The sequence below is a fragment of the Camelina sativa genome, chromosome 15 (genome assembly GCF_000633955.1).
Source record: "Camelina sativa cultivar DH55 chromosome 15, Cs, whole genome shotgun sequence".
NCBI lineage: Eukaryota > Viridiplantae > Streptophyta > Magnoliopsida > Brassicales > Brassicaceae > Camelina > Camelina sativa.
This window is the reverse complement of record NC_025699.1, coordinates 11,415,340-11,435,094: the sequence shown is the minus strand read 5'-3', so window position 1 is coordinate 11,435,094 and position 19,755 is coordinate 11,415,340. Positions and strand designations below refer to the sequence as shown.

Below are 19,755 nucleotides of genomic sequence, written 5' to 3'. Positions count from 1 at the left end.
TAAATACTTACTTAGTCAATGAATAAAAAAGAATAAAAAACAAAGAAGAAGACTCATCCCATCATCATCATCATCACTGTTGTGTTGTGTCGCTTTAGATTCTCTTCTCTCCCATGGATCACTTTTTCTCACCGGAGTACAATTTCCCGGCGATCACTCGCCATAACTTATCCAATTCACTTCCACCATCATCATCGTCTACGGCACCTCCACTCGATACCCACCGTTTCTACAATAATGCTCTTTCCCCATCCGCACCACCACCACCAAGCGTTCCTGTTTCGCCGGAGATGGAGTCTATGGAAGCAGTGGAGAAGATTCTCAACTACAGATTCAGGAACAAGAGTCTTTTAAAAGAAGCGCTTACGCACACCTCTTGTACGGACCATCCTTCTTACGAGCGGCTTGAGTTCGTAGGCGATAGTGCTATTGGTCTAGCCATCTCGAATTACTTATACCTAACGTACCCTAGCCTTGAGCCACACGAGTTGTCTCTGTTGAGAGCAGCTAATGTGAGTACTGAGAAACTCGCTCGTGTCGCTCTTAATCATGGTCTCTATCGATTTCTCCGACGCAATGCTCCTTCCTTAGATGAAAAGGTAACCCTTATCAAGAACAACCTTAGGGTTGGGAACAGAGTGATTCTTGTACTGAAACAATTTAAACTATCTTGAGATTGAGAGAACATGTTCTTGTGATATTCTCATCAAGTTGTGTGTGTTTTTGGTGTCATTGGATAGGTTAAAGAGTTCTCAGATGCGGTGGGGAAAGAAGATGACTTTTCAGTGGCATATGGTGGATTAGTCAAAGCCCCAAAAGTTCTTGCTGACCTTTTGGAGTCTCTAGCTGGAGCTGTTTATGTTGATGTCAATTTTGATCTACAAAGGCTCTGGGTGGTATGTATCTACTTCTTCTTGTGTCTTTTCTTTATATCTTGTCTTTGTTTTCTTAAAGTTTAATGTTGCCTATTGTCGGTTTGCAGATCTTTAGGGGCCTTTTGGAACCAATAGTAACACTGGATGATTTGGAGAAGCAACCTCAACCTGTGTCTAAGCTTTTTAAGTTATGTCACAAACATAAGAAGCGAATCGACATCAGGAACTGGAAAGATGGCAATAACAGTATTGCTGATATATATCTTGATGATAAATTTGTGGCTTCTGGGAGAGCTGAGAATAAAGATATCGCAAGGCTGATAGCTGGTAAGGAAGCCTTACGCCAGTTGTCAGAAGTTCTTCCCGTTGAAATGGTTATTGATGAGGATAGTGTACAAATTGAGTTTAAATATGCGAAAACAAAGTTGATTGAGATTTGCTTAAAGAAAAAGTGGCCTAAACCGATCTACAGGTATTAATCTTACTCCTATATTATGGAAGATTACATTCACTTGCATTTGTAGTAAGACTTGCTGGCTTAACAAAGATCATGATGATCCAAAAACCAAACTGATTTGATCTTTGAATATTTTATAGTCTTATAATCTAAGAAAGCAGAACACATTTGGTAATCCATAGTTTAAAACATTTTGTTACTGTGTTTTTAACTCTTTTCAGCGTTGAGGAAGAGAGAAGCTCGGTGAAAGGAAAGAGATTTGTTTGCTCAGCTAAGATTAAGATCCCAACAAAAGAAAATACATTATACATGAAGGGAGATGAACAATCCAAGATCAAGAAAGCAGAAAGCTCCGCCGCTTACCACATGATTACAGCCTTGAGAAAATCACCTTATCTCTAATGCATTACCACATAGCTTCTTGTCTAATGGTATTGTATCATTTGTAAAATTATATAGTTCATTTACCTTGAACCAGAATACCCTCTAACCAGGTTTGGTTCATTCAAACAAGATTTTTGTAATCTTCTTATATGGTGACAGTTTAGGACAAGAAGCTATGTCTTGTTTTAGGCATAGGATTATATATGTATTGTGTTTTGGTTTAGTTTGGTTTTCTTGCTGGTTTGGCTTTTGATATTCTCTGAATAATGCTATTGGTAGCTAATATTAGCCAACTGAATAACTTAATCTTAATATCTTATGGTGCAAGGTCTACACGGTTAATCACTTTCGATTTGAACCTACTGGTTTGGGTTCACTAGTCTATCTTTATTCCACTAAGGGGAAATTTGGAGTCGAGCTAAGCCATTTGCCCAAACATACTTGTGCCTCTGTAATGTATTAATGTAGGGAAATAAATACTGCTCTGCTTTACGGGCAATATAGTCTTTTTTGACATTGATGGAATGGACAGCGTAGAGGATCTGAGGTAAATTGTTAACACAGGAAGAATCAAAATCGTAACATTTAAAATGACACCTCTCTTTCTCTCATATCACAACAGCCTTAGCACAGAACACAAAGGACAAAACAGAAGTGGAAAAAAAGAAATACACAAGCAATCAGAGTTTTGAGTATCTTCCTCTTTATGTGGTTTTTGTCTGAACAAAACATTAGTTCAGCTCCTGACTTACTGGATTAGATACAAACAAAAAGAGTTCCAGGAGCAATGTCCACTAGAACAGCCGCGGTTGTTGTTGTTGTGGATTTCCACTTCTCATCATCGCACAAAACTCTTCATAGTTGATTCTACCATCCTGCAAGAGGAGCAAAATGTTATGGTCAAAGTCAAGTTTCCTTGAAAGAAGAAAAAGCAGATAAAGAAGAGATTATTATTTCAACTTACATTATCCGAGTCAACATCTGAGAGAACCTCTTTGATTGTTGCATCATCTCCCATTCCATATTCCTTCAATGCAGCTTCCAATTCATCGATTGTAATGTATCTGTGTGCACATTATGATCCCAAAAAAAAAAGGTCACCATCTTGCTTATAGATATATCAGTGAAGAACAACAAAAACCGAGACAAACAGAGTTGCTTACCCGCTGCTGTCTTTGTCAAAATGCTGGAAGGCTTTGTAGAGATTCTCATTACTTTCAAGCCTGTGTCTATGCATTGTTGCAGTGATAAACTCGATGTAGTCGATTGATCCATTCCCATCAACATCAGCCTAAGCACAAATCCGGGAATCTGAGTTCTCAAAGTACATGAACAAAATAGGTGAAAAAATAGTTTTTGACCAACTTACAGCATCCATGAGCTGCTTCACTTCTGCCTCTGTGAGTTTTGATCCCAGTTTGGCTAATCCTTCTTTCAATTCTTCATAAGTGATTGTGCCACTGTTGTCTGTGTCTATGTTAGCAAACATTGCCTTCAATCCTTGGATTTCTTCCGTGTTAATATTCTCCGCTATGACCTATAAAATCTCATCATGAGCATAACTAAAACAGTGACACCAAATTGTACCACAGAAACACAANAATTGTACCACAGAAACACATTGCACATTTGTATATTTGAAAAATCTTGACTTCACCTTTAAAGCAAGTTTCTTTAGCTTATTCATTGCTCTAAATTGTTTCATCCTTGAGAGAACAGCACTGTCAATTGGCTTGTCTGATGCTTCTCCACCTTCTCTAAGCCATGGATGCTCTGCACAAAACAGTAGAGCAAGTCTCCGGATCAAAAAGGATCCAATAATGGAAACTTCCTGAATCCCGCATTGTGTTTTCGGCTCTGTAAAATGTCTTCAAAAGGTTATGTGAGTTACTTACGAAGAACATCAGCGGCAGAAATCCGCCGTTTTGGATCCGCAGTCAACATTCTACGCACCAAATCCTTGGCACTGTTGGAGATTGACGGCCATGGTTGGCTCTCAAAATCGATATGGCCTTCCAATATAGCATCAAAAATACCTTTCTCGGTTTCTGCATATCAAACATGTTTATCTGTCAGCAACATATAAATCAAAAAGGCAGAGCAAGAAAGAGAGAGAGAATATCGCATTACCAGCCCAAAATGGGGGCACACCACTGAGTAGAATGTATAATATGATTCCAGCACTCCAAATATCAACTTCTTTCCCGTATCTACGACGTAAGACTTCAGGAGCAACATAGTATGCACTGCCAACAATATCTCTGTATACTTTTCCTGTAAAGAGAAGAAGAAACAACCAAATGATTAAATTCTATCACAGAATATCAAGTACGGTCTAATCTTTATGCTATTCACAGAATCAAGAGACACAAGACACGCACAAGTAATACAACAAAGACCTTAAATCCATGACTCATCTCTGTTCTAGACACACACAACATCATCAAAATGTACTAAAACCTCATATGATGATGATGATGATAATTCAACTCAACCACTAAACCAAAAAACCAGGGAAGGAAAAGTTTGATTATTTTACCCTCTTCAATGAAGACAGACAAGCCGAAATCAGTAGCCTTGATCAAAGCCTTCTCATCTTTGCTAGAAAGCAAGAAATTCTCAGGCTTCAAGTCTCTATGCAACACACCCATGAAATGACAAATCTTGACAACATTCACAATCTGTCTACAGACAGAAGCAGCAGCTCTCTCACTGTAATGTCCCTTGGCAATAATTCTATCAAACAACTCACCACCAGCACAAAGCTCCATAACCAGATTCACAGCTTTCTCATCCTCATAAGCTCCTTTAAACTCCACAATATTAGGCTGGCCACTCAAATGCTGCATTATCTGAATCTCTCTCCTCATATCATCCTTATCAGCTTTCGTCACCAACTTCTTCTTCGAGATCGATTTGCAAGCGTACTTCTTCCCCGTTGAGTTCTCAGTGCAAAGATACGTTACCCCAAACTGCCCTCGACCTAGCTCTTTACCCAACGTGTAGAACAGCTTCACATCTTCGAAAGCGTTCTCTAGAATCGAATTGCTTTTTGTGGTCTTGGGACTTGGTCCCGGTGCTGCAGCCGCCGTTCTCCACGGTGGTGGTTGACTATTCCCGGAACCTGGTTTCTCCGGCTGCTGAGTGGTGGCTCTCGCCTGTGGAGTATACGACGGCGGATCTTGGTTGGTCACTACTCCTACGTCAACTGATCTATTGGTATGCACATTTTGCTGCGGCTTCATCAATCCATTGTTCTTGGCAAAACAATTGCCCATGACTTTTTAAAAGCTCAAGTCAGCTCAAATTCTGACGAACCCGAAGAAGAAATATCGGAACTTTAGCTAAACTAGCTCCAATTGAGACGACCCAGAGAGGAAAGATCGCAACTTTTGTAATAAGAACCCAAATTTTGGAGATGATTCAAGAAATTGAAAGTTAGGATTTTTTAAAATAAAAGGTTGGGGGAGAGATTATTATAATATAAAGACGTGGAAGCATCACCTCAATCAGATAATATACCTTAATTGCATCAAGCGAAGTAATGTGCGCCAGATGGGTTTGAAAACAAACAAATGATCATTAACATATAATATTCAAAAGAGTTGAAGAAGAATGTAACATGAGAAGCATGAAAATGATAATGAAATTAGTAGAGATGAAGATGAACAAAGTTGTGGTGGTGGGTTCGTCCTATATATATAAGAGGACGGCTTTATCTGAGTAGACGATGTTGAAAAGTACGACTTATTATCCAAAAAAAAAAAACACCGAGTCAAACTCATACTTCCATAGACTTTATTTGTTTCTTTTGTCTTTGAATTGTTCCTGGTCTCATATACGAACAATGACCCAAAATAATGAATAACAAAATTTTCATAATACTTGAAACATGTTGAGCTTGAGCAGGCTACTACAACAAAAAAACAGAATCGATGGTTTGCCTTGATTTGGCACTTTTGCGTATACTGTAGTTCGGGATTTGAAGCTGTTTGGTTATTATGCCGTGTGTGGAGACATCTTTGACTTGTCGTCGACATGATTAGTACACAAGCTACACGACAGTTTACAATAAGCAGTTGAACACTATTTGGAACACTATTTAGCATGTATATATATTCAATAATCAACACTAGCTTTTAGACGTTCATGTTCAAAGAATTTTCCTTTTTGTTATAATTGTTTTAGTGTCATTACACTCATTAGTCATTACGTTGTTTTAGTGTCATTACGTAACATTTTGCATAATTATAATATAGTGGCTGCTTAAATAACATAGTGGTAAGATTGATTTTGGGCGTTCGTAATGGATATTTGACGACTGTCACTGATGATCAATTCTACTATTTACATTTTTCTTCTTGTGCTGAAAAAAATCCATAAAGTTAATGACTTTTTCAAAATAAGAAATTCATGTAGATTTATATTGTTGATAATAATTCTTGGTGTTTTTATCAGAGCTTGTGTAGAAGACTTGACCAAAAAGACGGTGGTTGAAGAAGCTTTGTTCTGGGAGACAACAATCCACCACCACGAACTAAGGATCTTGGCTCCCAACAATCCACCACCACGAACTAAGGATCTTGGATCACCTTCGATCCATTGTCCAATGCTAACATTGACAAACTACACAGTTTGGGCGATGCGTATGAAAATCACGCTTCGAGTCAGCGAAGTGTGGGACACAATAGAACCAGGTTCCACCGATGTAAAGATGAACGATGTGGCAGTCGCTCTATTGTTCCAATCGATTCCTGAGACGCTGATTTTGCAGATAGGAGAGCAAAACTCAGCCAAAAACTTGTGGGAAGCCATCAAGTCTCGTCACCAGAGAGCAGACCGAGTGAAAGAAGTAAGACTTCAAACTCTAAAAGCAGAGCTAGATCAGGTAACGATGGGAGATTCTGAGTCGGTAGATGAGTATGCAGGGAAGATGTCAGGACTCGCCGCTCAATCAGCTTTCCTAGGAGAAACGATTGATGAAACAAAGCTTGTGAAGAAGTTTTTATAAGGACTTCCAAGAGAAAATTTTATTCACATCGTAGCATCTCTTGAACAAGTCCTCACCTTAAACACGACAAGCTTCGAAGATATAGTAGGAAGGATAAAAGCTTATGAAGATCGAGTTGGGAAGGAGACCTTGAGTGAGGATCAAGGAAAATTCATGTTTTCAAACACCAGTAACCGTGGAGGGTATGGTGGATTTCGAGGAGGAGCCAGAGGCAGAGGCGGTACCGGAAGAGGAAGCTTCGGTAGAGGCAGAGGACGAGGCCGAGGCCGAGGAAGATTTAACGGTCAAAATCAAGGAAGAGAACCTCAGAGAAGGACCAAAAGAAGAAAGATCTTTCCAAAGTAATCTGCTGGAGATGTGATAATTCGGGCCACTATTCATCAAGATGTCCCGATAAGCCTCTACAACACCAAGAAACAAACCTAAACGAGACTCAAGAAGCTGAAGCTCTTTATGTTCATGAAGTGGTATTCTTGAACGAAGATAAGGTGTTCCCTAATAACTACGATACTAACACTGCAAGTGTTTTGTATCTCGACAACGGCACAAGCAACCATATGATGGGAAACAGAGAGTTTTTCTCAAGCTTAGACGAAAATATCAAGGGGCGAGTAAAGTTTGGTGATGGGTCGTATGTAAACATTATCGGGAAAGGATCAATTGTCTTTGTGAGCAAGTCGGGTGAAAGAAGAGCTCTCAAAGAAATCTATTACATACCGGATTTAAAACACAACATCATCAGCCTTGGAAAAGCAACAGAGAATGGATGTGAAGTAAACATGAAGGGAAACACTTTGACATTAAGTGATTTGTATGGTAGACTACTAGTTCAAGTTGTAAGGTCGCCAAACCGCCTCTATAAAACGCCACTGGAGATCAGTTTTCTGAAGTGTCTCTCAATTCAAGAAGACGAGACTACATGGACTTGGCATGCTAGGCTTGGTCACATTAGTGTTGGTGTCATGAACAATATGGTGAGAAAAGATATGGTTGTAGGAATGCCACAAGTATTACGTGAGGATGAACGTGTGTAATGCATGTCTAGCCGGGAAACAAACACGAACACGTTTCCGATAAAAGCCACTTACCATGCAACGCAAGTGTTAGAATTGGTTCACGGAGATCTGTGCGGACCAATATCACCACCAACACTAGCAAACAACCGGTATGTTTTTGTTTTGATCTGGAGATATATGTGGACAATGTTGTTAAAGGAGAAGAGTGAAGCATTCGATCGGTTCAAAAGGTTCAAAGAGTTTGTAGAAAAACAAACCGGCAAGGACATTAAAACCTTTGACACCGATAGAGGAGGGGAGTTCACTTCTACTGATTTCAATCGATTTTGCAAAGAGAATGGAGTCTCTAGGCACTTAACCGTACCATATACGCCACAACAAAATGGTGTGGTTGAGAGAAGGAATCGAACATTAATGGAGATATTCAGAAGCTTGCTTAAAGCAATGAAGGTTCCGAATGATATGTGGGGAGAAGCCGTACGTCATTCAATGTATCTTATCAACCGAGTTCCCACAAATGCGTTACAAGGTCAAACACCGTATGAGAGCTTATGGTCCAAGAAACCCAATATCGAACACTTAAGGGTTTTTGGATGTGTAGCTCACGTCAAAATCACGGGACCGCATTTGAAAAAGCTAGATGATCGGTCAAGAAGTGTGATTAATCTTGGAACAGAACCGGGTTCCAAGGCATACCATCTCTATGATCCACTTACAAGGAAGATGACGGTAAGTCGAGATGTGGTCTTTGACGAGAAAAAAGCTTGGGACTGGTCTCCTCCAAAAGAAACTGATGAAGCACCAGGAATGTTCAAGCTCTCTCATGGCGGATTCATAGAAAATGGAGATGTATATGGGAATGATGAAAACAATAACTATCACGATCCAGATCAAGACCCTATGAACCAAGAGGAGGAAGAAGCAGAAAACGTTGACAATGGCGTGAATCATGGAGCTGAAAACCAACAAGTAACAACGAGATACAATCGTACCATAAGACGACCAGCTTATCTTAATGACTATGTGTTACTTGCAGATCAAGAAAGTGGAAGGTTGTTGCTTACGATCGACGGAGAACCAGAAAACTTTCTTGAAGCTGAACACCAACAAGAGTGGATTGATGCAATGAAAGCTGAGTTAGATTCGATTGTAAGAAATGAGACGTGGGAGCTCGTAGATAAACCGGTTGGTGTTAAGCCCATAGGACTGAAGTGGATATACAAGATAAGAGAAAAGCGGAGGGAACGGTAAGTAAATTCAAGGCAAGACTTGTGGTGAAAGGCTATGTACAACAACAAGGGATATATTTCGAAGAAGCCTTTGCTTCGGTAGCAAGGTTAGAAACTATACGCCTCCTAATAGCTCACACAGCGACAAGTGGGTGGGAAATACATCACCTAGATGTCAAGACAGCTTTCTTAAATGGTGAACTAAAGGAGTTAGTTTATGTAACGCAGCCTGAAGGTTTTGAGAAAAAGGGAAAAGAAGATCGAGTGTATAGACTTCGTAAGGCCTTGTATGGCTTACGACAAGCCCCTAGAGCATGGAATACAAAACTCGATCAAGTTCTCAAGAAGATAAATTTTAAAAGGTGTGTGAAAGAGCCGTCAGTCTATCTTAAAAGGAACAAGAGTGAACTCTTGATAGTGGCAATCTATGTTGATGATCTGTTCGTAACGGGAACTTCACGTAACTTTATTGAACAATTCAAGGAAGATATGTCAAGGAAATTTGAGATGTCGGATCTGTGAGAACTGAAATCAATTCTCTCCTTCCGAAGTGATGTAAGTGTGGAGGAGCTTGGCACCGTTCAAAGTTCCAAACTGAATTGAGAGTGTTTGAATGCTAAAATTTGTATTGTATTGCTTGAGAGAAAAATTGTTCGATCCCCTACAAAGACTCCCCCCTTACATATTTATACAGAACAATTTATTACGTTATTAATGTGCAATTAATAGGACACGATCCTCGCGTCCTAATTGTTCCTCTTAAATGCGGGAATCTTTGACCGGGCTCGAGCTGCGAGCTGACTAACACGACACCTCTCCGCGCTCTCTTCCTTTCTCCGGGCCTGATGGGCCGACCAGTGCTATGTCCTTGGCCCGTTTGTCGTGCCCGACCCAGGCCCTTTGCATGTTTCCCGAGATGACTAATCGTGGGTACAACAGGATCTAGGCAAGTTAACATACTATCTCGGTATCGAAGTGATTCAAGAAAAAGATGGGATCATGATAAAACAAGAAGGTTACGCACATGGGATCCTTAATGATACTAAGATGGATTCGTGTATTTGACTCATGTGCCGATGGAGTTAAACTTAAAGCTCTCCAAAGCAGAACACGAACCCGAAATTGATGCAACAAGTTATAGAAGAGCCATAGGATGTTTGAGATATCCTCTACACACAAGACCGGACTTGGAATTCACAGTTGGAGTTCTAAGTCGATACATGCAAAGCCCAAGAGAGTCGCATGGAAGAGCTCTCAAACACTATTTAAGATATGTGAAAGGAACAACTAACCTTGGCTTGCATTTTAGAAGAGACGGATCAAAGAGAGTGATAGGATATAGTGATAGTAGTCATATTTTTTACTTCGGTTCATATGTTTTACTTCAAAGAAGTACTTCAGGTCATATGTTTTACTTCGGTTCATCACCAATCACTTGGACGTCACAAAAGCAACCCATCGTCGCATTATCCTCGTGTGAAACAGAGTTTATGGCAGCGACGGAAGCCGCAAAGCAAGCTATATGGTTTAATGAGTTGTTAAAAGAGATTCTTTGTATTGATGAGAAGGTGTAACGCCCGCGTCCTGCGATCCTAAAGGGGGACAATCTGTTTTAAGGGAATTGATAGCTAAATGAGGTGAAGTAGCTAAGATACTAGCTCAACCAGATGGAATATGAGCTTAACGAGCTCCGCGAGCTTGATGAACAAGTTAGCTCAGCTGCGGCCAGCTATCAGCCCGCTGTGGCCAGCTATCAGCCCGCTGCGGCCAGCTATCAGCCCGCTGCGGACAGCTATTGGCCAGCAGTGACAGCTATCGGCCAGTTGCGGACAGCTATCGGCCAGCTGCGGACAGCTATCAGCCAGCTACCGTCAGCTCGACTAGCTGCCACTCAGGTCGACCAAGCTCGGCCAGCTGGACAGTAGTGGACAGTGTACGGGTCAGCTGGGGAGCTCGGAGCGGTTATAGGATGTGGTGACCGAGCAGGCGTGATCGAACAAACATGGACGGACCGACATGACCGAACAGGCATGACCGAACGGATATGTATGGACGGATATGACCGAACAGGCACGGCCGAACGTACACGATCGTACGTGCGCAATCGAAAAGTCTTGTCGGACAGGTACCTTTTGGGGCATAGACTTCGGCCAAGACCCTATAAATAGAAGGCGTTGCCTTCATTTCCAGACACCATCGTCCATCCATCGTCCATCAACGCCTAAGAAGAAAAGGGGTGCGGCTCGGCGAGTACTACGGTACATCGTCCGAACTGATGCGCATGCTACCTCTCTATCAACGGTACAATGAGACGAGCGACTGTTTGACAATTGGGACGAACCGATCAAAGGATATGCGGCGGTTTGGTCATGGAGACGGACTGATCACAGGATGATCGACGGTTTGATCATAGCGTCGGACCGATCGAAAGGTCATTGACGATCCGTGTCAATGGACGGATCAATCGAGGATTGACCGGTGATTCAATCGCTAGTCGGATCGGGCGATCAAGTGGTCGACGATATGAGCCATAGGTTGGATTGATCGGTCGGGTGGTTGGCAAGTCAGTCGGAAGTATCGGCCCGATCAGTGGTTGATCGGCGATTCGATTATGGGGTCGGATCGTTGGATCAGAACAGACTCTGATACCAAGACCGACGAGTCGACCGAGGTATCAAGGTACAACCGGTACCAAGCTTCGGGACACGAATGGTACGCGGAGCTGATAGCGCAACCGATCACCTTGAACCGAAGGGACTATAAGTCCCCATCCCTAATCTGTGCAAAGCCTGTGGGGTTGGTTGGTTGTATGGCTAAGCACCAAGGGATGGTTTAAGGTTAATATGATATTCTGCTGCGTATAAAGGTTTATAAGGCAAGACCGCGAGCCAAAGCCAAGTAACCGAATTAATGGATAATCGGCCAGGAATAGGGCCATATGGAAGCCGTGACCGCGACGCTGGGACGTCAGGGTCGGGGTCTTTCAGAAGGTCATACTAAAGATTGATAACAAGTCGGCCATTGCCTTAACAAAGAATCCGGTGTTTCATGGGAGGAGTAAGCACATACTCTCAAAGTACCATTTCATTTGAGAATGCATAGAGAACAAACAGATTGAAGTAGAGTATGTACCCAGTGTGGAGCAGAAGGCGGACATTCTTACTAAGCTGTTGACGAGAATAAAGTTTAAAGAGATGAGGAGTCTAATCGGAGTTGTAGAGACAAAGCTTTCCGGAGTTCAAGTTGGAACTAAGGGGGAGAATGTTGGATAATTCCAAGACTTGGAGACAAAGTAATCTTCTTCGAGAAGATGCTAGAAGAGATAGAAAATAGGAAATACAGATACGGTCTAAATAATACAGATTTTGTAAGTTTTCCTTTTTCATATAGATTTAGGGGTGGCTAAGATCTATATAAATAAGAGGTCATGGAGAGGTGTTCCATAAGACCTAAGAGAGAAAGAGATTTAGTTTTGAGAAGTTTCTAAATCAATAAGAAAAGTTGTATGGTGAAAAGTTAAGGAATGGAGCTTGTGTAAAGTAAAATTCTTTACTTTCTGAAACGCTTTTTTATATTTGTAGTTTCCATTTACTAATATTTTCCATCTTATTTTTCTATGTGCTTCCACCCACAAGGCTAAAGAGTGTTTTCAAAGACCAAGAGCAAACAAAACTTTGGCAAAATACAAGCCCATTGTTACACCTGATGACGAGGAAATCAAGAGTTTAGGCTCATTGAGCTATGTTGCTAAGAGAGACCACTCGGATCGTCATAATCTTTTGGCCTACCAACTCAGGTAAGAACAAAAATTTGCTGCAAAAGAGGCTGTAGCCAAAGCCAATGATGAGAAGAACGATAGGAGCAATGAGGAGCAAATCAATTACGTAGTAATATTGTAATTATGAGCAAATAAAATTTATTAATTTATTAACCGCTTAAACTTAGTTTTACTAATCCGCCTATGTGGTATATTAAAACACACAATTTTATTTTATAGATTGAGTAATATATCTTCGTTTTTAGATATTCAAATCATAACATATGCAGAAAAAATTATACATATTTATTAATCATATGTATAATATGATAATTTAAAACAATTTTTAAATGAAATTTTAAGTGATATTCAAATTATAATTTGAGGCGAATCATAATTTAAAAATCTTAACAAAATCTTCCAAATATAGTTATTAAAAATAATCATATTGTATATTGTTTAAAAACACTTAGTTATTAATATTCTGATTGGTTTATAATTTTTTAAAATAAAGTAGTAATTTTTGTCCATAATAATTAGAGAAAAAAATATTTTTTTTGGAAACTAATAATTATTTTAAAAAATTATTAGTCTAAAATTAAAGTAAGAGTTTTACCCGTAGTGAAAAATTAAACATTTGCCTTAAAATCAATGGCATGACAATGTAATTTTTTACACTTTATAAGGTTAGTTTCATATTTGTATTTCTCAATTAATATAGTAGAATTCCAATGATATACTATATAACTTCAATTAAAAAAAAATGATCGTCATATTTTGATCTTAGTATTTTGTAAATAAAAAACATGTACTTAAAATATTGAAAAGGAAGCATGCATTGTAAGATGAAAAAATGCACCTCTTTTTAGAGTCAAAGTGGTATTTACCACGTAATCAGTGATGTTGCACTTAAAATACACATCCACTCATATTTATTTATGGACTTGACACAAAATACACATTTTTATAATATTTGTTATTCCAAATGGAATATATTAGTTTGAGTTTAAAAATATTTTGTATGTGATTCTAGTGAATGTAAGAGATGATAATATGTGGTATAAGGAATACACTGATTTGGTTAAGAGTTATAGGAAATTAAAATGGCTAAATTGTTAACGTTGTTATGGGAAGTCATTAAACTATGTATTTGGTATTATTTATGCCCACTACTTTACAACAAAAACAAAAATTTGTAGATGATTCAACTCATGATGTCTATGATTTATATTTTTTAATTGAACCAATTTTAATTTTAAATACTAAATTTAATAACTTATTTAACATATGATCACCCACTGTTCTAATCCATATTAACTGATCAAACATAAAACATATGAACACAAATTGTTCTATTTTAGTTTTGTTTTCGTTTTATTCTGATCTCGTTCTTTTAGTGGAATTTTTTTCCTGATTTCTCATAAATAACCTAAATAATTAGACGGGGTTATTAGTTCTATGATTTTAGTGGATTTGGAAATCTAAACAAAAATCATGTTGTATTCAATCATTTATTTTAAAATACTTATCAAAATTATGTGTTATTGGTTATATGATTTACAAACACTTGTTAAAATCCCATGTTATTATTCATTTAATGATTTGTTTTTGGATTTCAAAATCCACATTATGTTTTAAATTAATTTGAATGGATTTGAAAGTGTAAAATAGAAGGATTGAAATCTAAAGATAAAACATGTTATTCAAAATCCATGTGTTTTGATTTTTCAAATTTACAATTCCATATGAATTTAAAATCACCTCTCCAATAACAGCCCTTTAGTTTATGAGCCAGTTAAAAGTTAATAACTTATAAATTCTTCTTAAAACAATTTGTTTACTGGACCAAATTTTCCTAAATAACTTATATATTTTTTTTTTGAACAAATCCTAAATAACTTCTATCTATATTAACATTTTTGAAGTACATTTTGTGTTATGTCCTTTTAGTTTTGTTTAGTTAAAAAGTTATTTACAATATTAACCCCAAAAAAATTTCCAAAACTAAAATTACTACAGATTTTGTTTCCTAAATATTTTACATTTCATTGTAAATAAATAAAAAACAGCAATCAATAAGAAAATATAAACTATCATATATCTAACCACACATTCTGTTGTGTTTTATGTTCTATATCTGAATCCTTCGCAAACAAAGAAAATAAAAATTTTATTTCCATTTTGTTTTCCAAAATCTGTGAGCTTTGATTATTAACATAAGAAAAACTTTGATTGACATTTATTTAAATATTATAATTAACATATATAAACTTAATAAAAAAATTAGTTACTACGAATGTGTAAAATTAAAAAAGTTTAAAATACTATATAATGTGGTTATATATTAGATGAGTTATAAAGAGGAGATGCTGGAATTAATAAAATATTAATAAATTTATGTTAACACTGGTTAAATCCTCATTAATTATTTATCAACACTACTAATATTAGAATATTTGACATAAAATCAAGTTGATGTAACTAAGATCGTGTAAAATAATTAAATCATTAGGAAAAATGTGACTCAATCACAGCATATAAATTACTTATTATGTACTTAGAGCCTTTATTTTTTGTTATAATAACTAAAAATCAAAATAGAATCTCAAACACTATACAAAACAAACTAAATATAACAAACAAATGGCCATGAAGTGTATTGCGGGTTAAAAAAATAATATAAATATTTATCCGCACAATAACCGGAAAATTTAGTTATTTCTCTATTTAAAAACCATCTAATATTTAACAAATAGATACAACATAAATATAACCGCGGATTAAAATCTAATTGTTTACATAATTGAACGTTTGAAAAGATTTTCAACATTGTTTTGCGACTTCTGTATTTTCTACGACACACCATAACACACTAATTCAGTAATGCTCTATGAATTGTATATAACTCTTTGCTTCTTATTATTTGAATTAAACTTGGATCATCATTATGTTTAAATTAAAGGCATATAATGCACATTTTCCTCTGTGCAGTAGAACATTTGAATTTTGTTATACATATTAAACCTTAATAATATCTCGATGGTTGTTTCTTTGCTGAGTAATGGAGAATAATCCAATATATTGATGGTTGTCATTTCTCCTCTTAGTATGACTGCCACATAGGCTCAATTTCTTGGTTTCTCAGCTCATCCCCACAGACAAAACCACCATGAGATGTCTTTAACTACTCTTAATCGCTGTAAGTTTGTAACACATAGCATGTCCTTGTTAAATAGATATATTAATATTATTATTTTTGGTCACTTTCTTCTAAGGAAATTACGACTTGACTTATATATAAACCCTAAACCCTAAACCCTATATCAATAATCGATATACTAATTTTAACAATTCGAAGTTGCATTAAATTTACTTGTATCAACAATAAGTTAGCTTCTAGTATTTGTATATACACATACTTAAAATGGGAGTAGGAATAAGCTTTGGTTTTCTAAAGCAAATATCAAACTCAACAAATTGAAAGAAAAGATAGAACAATCTGAATTTGCCAAAAGAGGGAGACATGAAGGAAAAACAACGGTAAAAGAACTTACACAAAGAACTCTTGTACTTATCATGTGACCGTCCTCTGCCTCTAAGCTGCAAAGAACATGATAAAAGAACAATTTAACAACGTTGTGGAAGAATTAACAACTCTGTAACAATTTGAGCACTATCATGATGAAGTAAGGTCCTGAAATAAAAGTACAATAGAAACAAATTAGTAGTTCAAGTTAATACCAAACCAAAGTCTCTGTAGCACCAGTTTTGGGGGGAAGGCTACCTTTAAAAGGTATTGTGACGCTGGCTAGTGATGCGAATACAACAGAGAAACTGTACATGTTAAAATATAGAGAAAACGACGATGCAAACTGAGGTAAACATTTTCTACAGATGGCGTATCAAATGGTTTAAGGCGTGACTATTAACACAATCTCTAGAGCGCACAAATACTATAAACTTTAACGTCATAACTTTGAGTTTTTCGAATACTTTCTTAAACCTCGCAAGTTTATTTTTAAGGGAAACGGGACAAATACATAGGCCCTGTTCGTTTATGAGTCGCTACAGTAGCGACAGCGACCATGAAAAATACCTTTGCTCCTTCTTTCTCTCTCTTCATCTTGCCTTCAATTTCGATCGCTGCGATTAGAATATCAAGAATTTGGAGTCGCCGGAAAAATCAGCGATGAAACCCAAGCCATGATCTGAATCAGCGACTGTCGCTACTTTTTTTATAATCAAATCACCATTTTTAAAATCAGATAAAAGAAGCTCCAAACACAAAAGTTGCAGAACCTTTCATCTTCTTCTATGACTTAATTAATTGGGATTTTACAGTATTTATAATTATACCCTTTACAATATTCAGAATTACAAAAAGAAATATCTTTAAACCAGTCGCAGTCGCTACAGTAGCGACTCAAAAACGAACAGGGCCATATTCTCTCAAGAACAGTTTATTTCCGTCGCTGGTCGCTGACGCAGCGATCATAAAACGAACTGTTCTTGAGAAGGATATTGAGGTAAAAACAGAGGAAACAGAGCATACTTGGCAAGGATATGACAAGTTAGGAACGTGAACAAGATTGTTGAGTTTGAATGCCAAAGGTTAAGACTTCTGGTTCGAAAGAATTTTCCGAAGAGGACTATATCGATTAGGAATGAAGGTGAAGACACGAAAATGGAGATGAGAAGAAGAAGAGCAGACAAGAGCCATTTGATTATGAAGATGAAGTTCAGAGCCGGAAGCTTAAGTATGATTTGTTAATGGAGCAAGATTGGGAGTTTAAACGCAGCCTAATCTGTTCTACATACACAACAGCAGAGTTTCCTATTTGCAACAACACAAACATAACAAATGAAAGAAAAGGAACAGAAATTTTTTCAATGAGTCTACTACAACATAAGAAGGAGATTAAGCAACTCAAGGAAGCAAAACAAAGTCAAATATGGTAAACAAAAAGAAGGATGAGAGACAAATCAATTTTATGTATATATTGTTTAAAGAAGATGACAAAAGAGAAAAAGAAACAAGTAAAAGTGGTCCGAGAAATTGCACTTAACTTATAGATTGATTATACGTATTGTAAAATGGACTATTCAAGTTGCACTGCACTTGGAACATAAGAGCACACAAATGGTGCGAGATTTTTGTATAGAGATTCTCCAAGATCCACTTCTTTCAAGGATCCGTCCTTTCCAATGATGTAAGCTGTGTTGCGCATCATCTTCCACTCTTTGCATTTATCAAAAACCACAGCGACTTTCTTCTCCTCATCAATGAAGAAACTTGAAGCCATATACGAAAACATAAACTCATAACCGGCGGTGAATACTGCCATATCCACTGATAGGAAGAACTTGCTGCTCCACGACACCGAGTTGGGCTCAATCTTAGTTGTAACCCAGATCTCCATCTGTAATGTATAACCACGCTGAATTAACACAGCAAGCTGCTCATCTCTAACATTAGATAGAGTCACAGTATCTTGACGAAACCACTCAAAGGGCAGAGGCAAACGCGGCCCGAATGTCTCTCTTGTGAAATCAAAACAGATTAAGAAACTACGGTCTCCTTGGCTGGGGGTTTCTGAATACATCTCTTCAGCAAACCAATATGTATTTCCCTTGAGAGAGACACCACGGTTATAATAATCTATGTCCCAGTCTCGTCGAGTGACATCAAGAACCCTCCATGAAGAATCACAAGAGTTAAAGTCGTAGATTTTGAACTCAACAACTTCGGATCCGCGGTAATCAATAATAAAACTCAAGATTTTGTGGGATTTGGTGCTGCTATTGTATCCGAGAGCTTACGAATATCTATCCAATCTGTGATTATTACATGTGGCCTCGATCCACCGGGGTTGCCCACAATACGGGTTAAAAACCACGAGCCTAGGGTTGTCTTTCAGGATGCATAACAGTAAACCGTCGCAGTGAAAGACAACCCTAGGCTCGTGGTTTACTGTTATGCATCCTGAAAGACAACCCTAGGCTCGTGGTTTTATGCATAATTCAACCTTGTTGTGAAGATTTACGCTCATCAAATAAACCCTAAAATCAATCATCATGACCATCATAAACTCTCTTTTCTTAGCTGCTTCTTTGGCTTGACCACCAAGGTGCTTCTTTTTAAAGCTCCTACTTCTGGACAAAGTGTTCCACTTTTTGCAAGTAGATCGGACTCTTCTCAGAGATGTCACCGGTACCACCTTAGAGAGCACCTCCTCCGCCAAATCCCTTGGAAGATCCGAGAAATCCTTTAGAAGTTTGACCATCTTCTTGTTCAACGAGGATCGATGTAACCTTATAAAAACTTCCCTAGCTATTTCCCCGTGAATTATTTACAGATTTCTTCCTTCCGCCTTTGGCTTGAGATGCACGCATATATATAACAATTGAAACGGAGAAAAAGGAGAAAGATACCTTTACGCCAGAACAGAATCTCATCAAAATTTAAGGACACTTGATTATTATTACTATTATTTTTTTTTTGAATAAAAAGACAACTTGATTTTAACTGAAAGTTTTCATGCTAAACAAATAGGTTACCCAGCCAAATAATATAACAATTTCTCATAATTATTTGCAAATCAGTGGATTACTAATATATATCCCTAAACGGCTAAACGTTAAGATTTAAGGACTTCTATTTTTTTTTTTTTTTTTTTTTTGGTGCTGTTTAGATATAAAACATTGGTTAAGATTTAAGAACTTTTTTTTTTTTTTTTGGCTATACATTTAGATTCTTCTGTGGACGCAAGTTCATGCATGCGTCAATAGAGTCCTCAATGCTATGCAATGTAGATTAAAAGGTATGGGTAGTTTAGCTTAAATGCAACTCCTCCTTTATCTTTTCTTTCTTTTACAAAATTAATTGATCCTTTTCTCACACTCCACAGCATTCTCCAATTCCAGCTCTCACACCTCACAAAACTAAAACACAAATTCAAAATATCCCATAAATATAAAATCAATTAGTATTCCATAGTTCTCCCATGGCCATTGCTAAGATAGTAA

General features: G+C 37.5%; 2 protein-coding genes and 1 pseudogene across 2 annotated transcripts; 1 reads left to right on the top strand and 2 right to left on the bottom strand.

Moving 5' to 3' along the window:
* Positions 23-1,969, top strand: LOC104746447 (ribonuclease 3-like protein 2). Its single transcript, XM_010467928.2, has 4 exons — positions 23-599; positions 741-896; positions 983-1,347; positions 1,554-1,969. The coding sequence occupies exons 1-4, from the start codon at positions 114-116 to the stop codon at positions 1,732-1,734; spliced, it is 1,188 nt and encodes a 395-aa protein (XP_010466230.1). The 5' UTR covers positions 23-113; the 3' UTR covers positions 1,735-1,969.
* Positions 2,250-5,385, bottom strand: LOC104746446 (calcium-dependent protein kinase 9-like). Its single transcript, XM_010467925.2, has 8 exons — positions 4,256-5,385; positions 3,847-3,990; positions 3,612-3,764; positions 3,374-3,489; positions 3,086-3,253; positions 2,880-3,007; positions 2,681-2,780; positions 2,250-2,591 (listed from the first exon to the last, which is right to left on the bottom strand). Exons 1-8 carry the CDS (start codon positions 4,992-4,994, stop codon positions 2,511-2,513), a joined length of 1,629 nt encoding a protein of 542 aa, XP_010466227.1. The 5' UTR covers positions 4,995-5,385; the 3' UTR covers positions 2,250-2,510.
* LOC104748368 lies at positions 17,829-19,013 on the bottom strand (annotated as a pseudogene).

Excerpts from the sequence above, each read along its gene's own strand:
- LOC104746447 (XM_010467928.2), top strand. The coding sequence starts at position 114 with ATGGATCACTTTTTCTCACCGGAGTACAATTTCCCGGCGATCACTCGC. Across the intron at positions 600-740 it reads CTCCTTCCTTAGATGAAAAG|GTTAAAGAGTTCTCAGATGC; the intron begins GTAACCCTTATC and ends GTCATTGGATAG. Across the intron at positions 1,348-1,553 it reads TGGCCTAAACCGATCTACAG|CGTTGAGGAAGAGAGAAGCT; the intron begins GTATTAATCTTA and ends AACTCTTTTCAG.
- LOC104746446 (XM_010467925.2), bottom strand. The coding sequence starts at position 4,994 with ATGGGCAATTGTTTTGCCAAGAACAATGGATTGATGAAGCCGCAGCAA. Across the intron at positions 3,991-4,255 it reads GTCTGTCTTCATTGAAGAGG|GAAAAGTATACAGAGATATT; the intron begins GTAAAATAATCA and ends TTCTCTTTACAG. Across the intron at positions 3,765-3,846 it reads TGTGCCCCCATTTTGGGCTG|AAACCGAGAAAGGTATTTTT; the intron begins GTAATGCGATAT and ends TTTGATATGCAG.